The sequence below is a fragment of the Citrus sinensis genome, chromosome 9 (assembly GCF_022201045.2).
Source record: "Citrus sinensis cultivar Valencia sweet orange chromosome 9, DVS_A1.0, whole genome shotgun sequence".
Classification (NCBI taxonomy): Eukaryota; Viridiplantae; Streptophyta; class Magnoliopsida; order Sapindales; family Rutaceae; genus Citrus; species Citrus sinensis.
In genome coordinates, this window is record NC_068564.1 from 33,664,777 (window position 1) to 33,670,910 (window position 6,134).

General features: G+C 34.6%; 1 protein-coding gene across 2 annotated transcripts; it reads right to left on the reverse strand.

Moving 5' to 3' along the window:
- Nucleotides 1–204: 204 nt before the first annotated feature.
- LOC102625435 (bHLH transcription factor RHL1) lies at nucleotides 205–3,734 on the reverse strand. Of its 2 annotated transcripts, none has more exons than XM_006473908.4 (7): nucleotides 3,021–3,734; nucleotides 2,793–2,882; nucleotides 2,489–2,671; nucleotides 2,298–2,363; nucleotides 1,893–1,958; nucleotides 1,527–1,595; nucleotides 205–890 (listed from the first exon to the last, which is right to left on the reverse strand). In XM_006473908.4, the coding sequence occupies exons 1-7, from the start codon at nucleotides 3,546–3,548 to the stop codon at nucleotides 483–485; spliced, it is 1,410 nt and encodes a 469-aa protein (XP_006473971.2). In that variant the 5' UTR covers nucleotides 3,549–3,734; the 3' UTR covers nucleotides 205–482. The 2 variants fall into 2 exon arrangements, with proteins under 2 accessions (XP_006473971.2, XP_052289661.1); XM_052433701.1 differs by having other exon boundaries at nucleotides 205–883; nucleotides 1,523–1,595.
- Between the last annotated feature and the right edge of the window lie 2,400 nt (nucleotides 3,735–6,134).

Here is a 6,134-nt window from a genome sequence, read left to right on the forward strand (position 1 = left end):
TAAAAAATGAAAAGTTAAAAACGACACACCGTTGACTTAAAACTCTAATCCTCTCCACATGATTCTTTAACAAAAGAAATCAAAGCTGTCCCTCCTTTTCATTGGGGGAAAAAAAAAACAACAACCCATTTGATCCATAATTATAATCTAATTATTAAAGGCTTTAGAAAATAATTATTTAATAGAGAATCATGACAGAGAATATTAAATAAAAGAAAAAGAGGGAGATATCCCATCTGAGAAATTAAAATTTTAATAATAGTAAAATTAACAAAACCTAACCCGCAAATTAAAATAATAATAATAACATAAAATAAGGTTTTTGTTCTTGGGATTGGCTTCTTTCTTGCTTTTTTGTTGTTTGTTAGATTCAGTCACAAAGTCTACACAAATACGACGTCGTGAAGGTCCCAACATCTAGTGACGCCTTATTTTCGTAGACTTTGGACGAGCCTCATCATAAAGTCGGCCGACGCCGTTGATCAAGGCTTGGAAACGGAAGCAGCATCTTTGACGGAGCCATCAGCCCCACCGTTACCCATAGTTGCTGACTGGACAGTCAGCACTGACATGCTAGGTGAGGTCGGGCCCTCACCATTGGACTGAAGCAAAGGATTGTGGTGGGGATTGCCGTTGTTATTGTTGTTGTTGCTGGTGCTGATGATGGGGTTCCTAGAGTGACACGTGGCAGTCGATATAGCAGTTGCAAGTGAGATGGGCATTAGACAAAGCCCTTTGCCTTGTAAGTACTGCATGGCTGACCCCATATCTTCTTCCATCAGCTTAGCCACTTGGTGTTCCGTCACAGTTAAGCTGTCGTTAGCTGACGTCGTCTGAGCTCCGTTAGGGTTCCGCCCGTTTGCTTGGATACAATCACCACCTCCTCCTCCCTTTTCATTGAAAAAAACAAAAAAGAGAAATAAAAATAAATTAAAATAAAAAGTCATTGTTGCATATAAAGGTGATAGAGAGAGAGAGAGAGAGGGCGGGAATCTGCGAAAGTAGTAAAGGTGGTGGGGGCACGCGTGCTGCTTTTAGATTGTCGTTTTGTGGTGATTGGGTTTGCGGATTGATTAGGCTTTTGTTTCTTTTGGCGAGCGAGTCATGAGTGTGCGTGTGTGAGTGGGTGGGTGTGGTTGGTTTTTGGGGAGAGCGTGTTCTGTTTTACAAAAACAAAAATAATTGTTTTTCATTCTTTTGTTTTTGTTTCTTGTTGTGGTAAAGAATATATCACAATATGGACCTGCATTGTCATTTAATGTGTAACATGTGGTAAGTCAAATAGTATGTTTAATTACATGTTATTATAATACCAACAATGTTATTGTAGTCTTTCTTTCCCCAAAAAAGTATAATCTTTTGTGTCTCTGTGTGTGTGTGTGTGTGTTGTAAACCACAAAGATTCAAGACTTAAAATTATCATGCATGGTTAAAAATCGACCTATGGAATCGATAGCCATGTTGAGTTTTTGTGTAATTAGAGCACCAAATAAACTAAGATGTGGGTGTGTTCATTAATTACTTACCTCTGAGGACATATCAGCAACAAGGGGTGCGACAGCAGCAGCACCGCCCAATCTACTCATGCTCAGGACCTGTATGTATCATCAAAAAGAGTTACCCAAAAAAAAAAATTAAAAAAAAAAGAGGCAAAAGAATTTTAAATAGATAAAAATTTAATACATAAATATTAACGAACGACTGCGTATTATTAATTCACGAATAGATTAAAACAAATAACACATAAACATTAACAAACAACTGTGTATTATTAATAAACAAATCAAATCTCGAAAACAATGACAACCATGGAATCAATTCAGTACTCAATTAATTAAACTAAGATTTAAAAAAATTCTGTCCAACAAAGAAAGAAAGAAAGAAAAGAGAACCTTCACTTGCAGCTGGAGGAATTTGACATAGTCAATGATCTCATCCAGCATCGAAGCCTTATCTGTCTGTCATTCCATAGTAAATCAAACTATTATTAACCAATTCATATCGATCAACACTTCAAATTTTAAATTTTAAACGTTTATTTAAAGATAAAATAAAGTTCATACAAGCTTCTGACACATTGACATTCGTAAAGTTGAAAAATATTAATTAATTAATAAACTAGCACTTATCTATGGCAATTCGGCGGTTACAGAATCATAATTTCGTAAAAAATAATCTTTAATGGCTTTATTTGTTTGTTTATTTATTTATTTTTGTTTCTTCAAGCAGTTCATAAGTCAGTTAATTAGTAATTAACTTTTTTTTAAAATATATAAGGGAAAAGGTTAGTGCTTTACCTTGTTGGCATTAGGTACAAGTTCTTGAAGAGCTTTCATTCTCTCTGCAATTCTCTCCCTGCGCAACTGCAACAAAGAAACCAAGTTCACATTAATCACAATCAATTAACCCCAAAACAAATTAAATAATGACGGAAAAAAAAAAAACAAAACAAAACAAAACGAAAAGGAAACTAATACATCTTACTTACTCTCTCAGCTATGCTGTGAGGGTCAGTAGCTTGACCTCTCCTAGCCCTAACCCTTTGTTTAGGCTGCTGAGCGGGTGTGTTTCCACCACCACCACCACCGCCGGTTGACCCACTTGCCTGAGCCTGCGTCTGGTTCATCACCGGCCCTGGTGCCCCAAAGGTCTGCCCGGGCATCGATCCTCCCTATGTATATATATATATAAATTAAATTAATTAGGTAAAACTTACTTGGTAATATATGCGTATATTAAGGATTTACAGTTGAAATCACGCTCACTGGGCAGAGTTAATTGAATAAACTCACCTGAAGATGATGAAAATGTTGAGGCTGGGTTGAGCCATGCAAAGATCCAGTGAAGCCATTGTAGAGTGCTTGCACTGAGCCATCTCCTCCCTATATTAGTAATTTTTTTTAAACCCACCCCAAATTAAAAAAAAAAAATTCTTTATAAGTTAATCATAATTAAAATGAACTGAAAAATTATATCTGCAGAGAAGGGGGAAAAAAAAAAAAAAAGAAAAGAAAAAGAACCTGTTGGGACTTGAATGATGAGACATCAACGATGTCGTTATCGCCACCATTTCCAAGTGATAAAGGCAACCCGATGCCACCTCTAGCAGCAGCCATCATGATTTGTTGCTGCTGCTGCATCATAAACTTTGCTGCAGCAGAATTATTATTCCCACTCCCAGTATTCCCGCTGATCTGATGCTGTCTCATCTTGGAAGCTAAAATCATGGACTCGTCGAACTGAAACCCTGCAGGGACATTATTCTCTTGAGTAGTGGACGGCGCCGTTTCGTCGGATAAGTCTCTGGGCTGCTTGTTGTTAATATTATTATTATTGTTATTAGGGTTAAGGTCAACAACCCCCCAGGGAGACTTCAAGTCAGTCCAAGAACACGATGGGAGAGAGGATAGCATTTGCTCTAAGAAGTCGTCTTGCGAAGTTGGATCAAACGTCGCGCTTTGATGGATCTGCGACTGCTGCTCGTGGCTTCCGTTGCTCAAGAGCGAGCTGATTCCTTGCATTTCTCCGCTGCTGCTGCAAGGCTGCATCTTAATTTCTTGAGAATAAGTCTTTACGCTATGGAAATTTAAATTTGAAGAGTCAAGAGTTTCTTCAAGAGAATGGAAACCATTCTTCTGATGGATGTTTAAATACTAAATAGGTGAGAACAGGAGGAAGAAGAGAGAGAGAGAGAGAGAGAGAGGGAGAGAAGGAATTTGGTGTGTTATGTTTGTTTGTATGAGAATGTCAAGTTTATAATGTGGGGTTTAGGTATTGGTTTTGCTCATAGGGGTCTTTTTCATTGGAAGCGCGTAAAGATATTTTCTTAATCATATAATTACCATAAACAAAATGACATTTGCACCCTCCGCATTCCCCTTTAACCGTTTCAAAATTAAGACTTTTTTTTTTTTTTTTATAGTGATTTTTCATTTATTTACGAACGTATAACATACCAATTTAAATTATGGCAGCCTACTTATGCATTAGGAAAAACTTTGAGGGATTGAGTATTATCATTTTCCTTAAATAGTTTAACTCACTGTGGAGAATTTGACAAAAATAATTTTTTTATGTTAATATATTATTCTCATAATTGATACTTATAATGCTTAGATGACCCACTTGAAATATGTTTGTATAAAATGAGTGTTTTAATTTATTATGTTTTTAAATATATTACAAAAGTTGTGTATTTGTAATCAGGGATACCACAAAAGAAGATTGAACGGAAAATTTAGAAGACAATGAGTTTGAATAATGTTCAAAATAATAATAGTTGTATAAAGATTAAATAGTTCAGTCCAACATGTAATCTAAATGAATTGAGTTAGTGGATAATGTTGTTCATGTTCCAGTAAGAGCAACAACACCGCACATGAAATTTGAACGACGATTTAGTGGACTAAACTTTAAAATTATTATGTTTATAAATTCATATATCATATTAGTAATAGTTCATTAATTTTTTTATCTTAACATACAACTTGCAGAAATAGATGTTATCTCTAAATTAAGACTGTCATGCATTTTTAATTAACTTTTACATTGCTAATAAAAACACTAATTTTTTTTTTTGTCCGGAATGAAATAATCAAAATTCCAACAAAAAGAAAAGAATTAAATTGAATTTTAGCCCTATTTCGATTGGTGACCACGCTCCTGTGATCGCGTACGCCGGTGTAACAAAGAAAGGGAGGCTCGTCGGTCTCAATCTGGTCGGCCAGTCACCCTAGGGTTAGCTTCCAACGCATACGCATTGACGAAATTGCCCTCTAATGACATCCCACGCGGCAAGTATACAAGTAATCAAATATTTTCACAAGCGACAAAAAATAATAATAACCTTTCCAGAGGATAGGTCTAATCGTGCGACACGTGTACACCTGTCAAAACATGTCACTGGGAATAAAGCGAATTTGATTCAAGAGCAGTAGGCTGGCTTTTTATTTATTTTAATCGATAAGTACGGGAGTAGGCTTTATATTTGCACTCTCGCGAGTTTGTGTTTAGCCGTCATAATTTTTAAAATTTTCCAATCTTTTCAGATTTCATTTTGCACACAATTTAGCTTCGATTTCGGCGAGTTCGTTAGCTACTATGCATTTGACTGTTGCTTTGGATATTCGATTCAAACAACCGTGAGTTTCAACCATCGGATAAGAAACAGAGAGTAAATAATTTGGGACTTAGATTTATTTTTTTCAGTAACCACTTTTAATTTGTGAAAAAAAAAATGTGAGCACATTAGACTCGAAATTTCAACTCAGGAATTAATTTTGTATTCTTTGTTTCTAACAGAATGTGATTAACGTAGATACTGCATGCCTCTCTTTAGTTGTTACTTAGGTCTTTTGTAATTAATTCAGTGAGCTATCTTCTTAAAACAAATCCTAAAATATGCTTTGATTTTGAGAAGTGATTATTATTATTATTATTATTATTATTTTGTGATAACTTGTTTGGGGAAATATACACTGACCTTTCACCTTATGCAGATGAGATAATGACACAGTCTTTCATTGGTTAATTTTTACTTTAGGTTACCAAATGAACTTGAACCGAAAAAATATAAAATATAAAATTAATAAAAGGAGATAATTCTTTACTTTGGTTTATCGAACCGAAAAACTTAATTACCGAATCGATGGTAACCATAAAATTAAACTAAAAAAAATTAACAATAAGACGTAATTCTTATTTTGGGTTGTATTGTACCATAAAAGTTGCTGCAGACTTATATATATATATATAAGCAGCTCTCTAAAAATACTATCAATTTTACACTATTAATATCTAATGAATTTATTGAAACTAAATATTTAATTTTTAATATTTTCTCTCTTCATGTGGACCGGACACAAATCTTCTCCCTCTTATATTTTCTGTCTCCTTTCTCTCCCTGTCTCTTCTCTTCTCTTGTTTCGTTTGTTTTTTTTTTTTTTTTTCCTGAGCCAAAATTTCTTTACTCTCTCCAAATTCATCTCACAACTCTTTATTTCATATTATATGGCATGTTACTATCTACTAATTAGTTGCTTATATTTATGCTTATACATTATTATTATTATTATTATTATTATTGGTCAGGACATAGGAAAGGACCTTGGTCTGACGACGGAAAAGCTAAATTG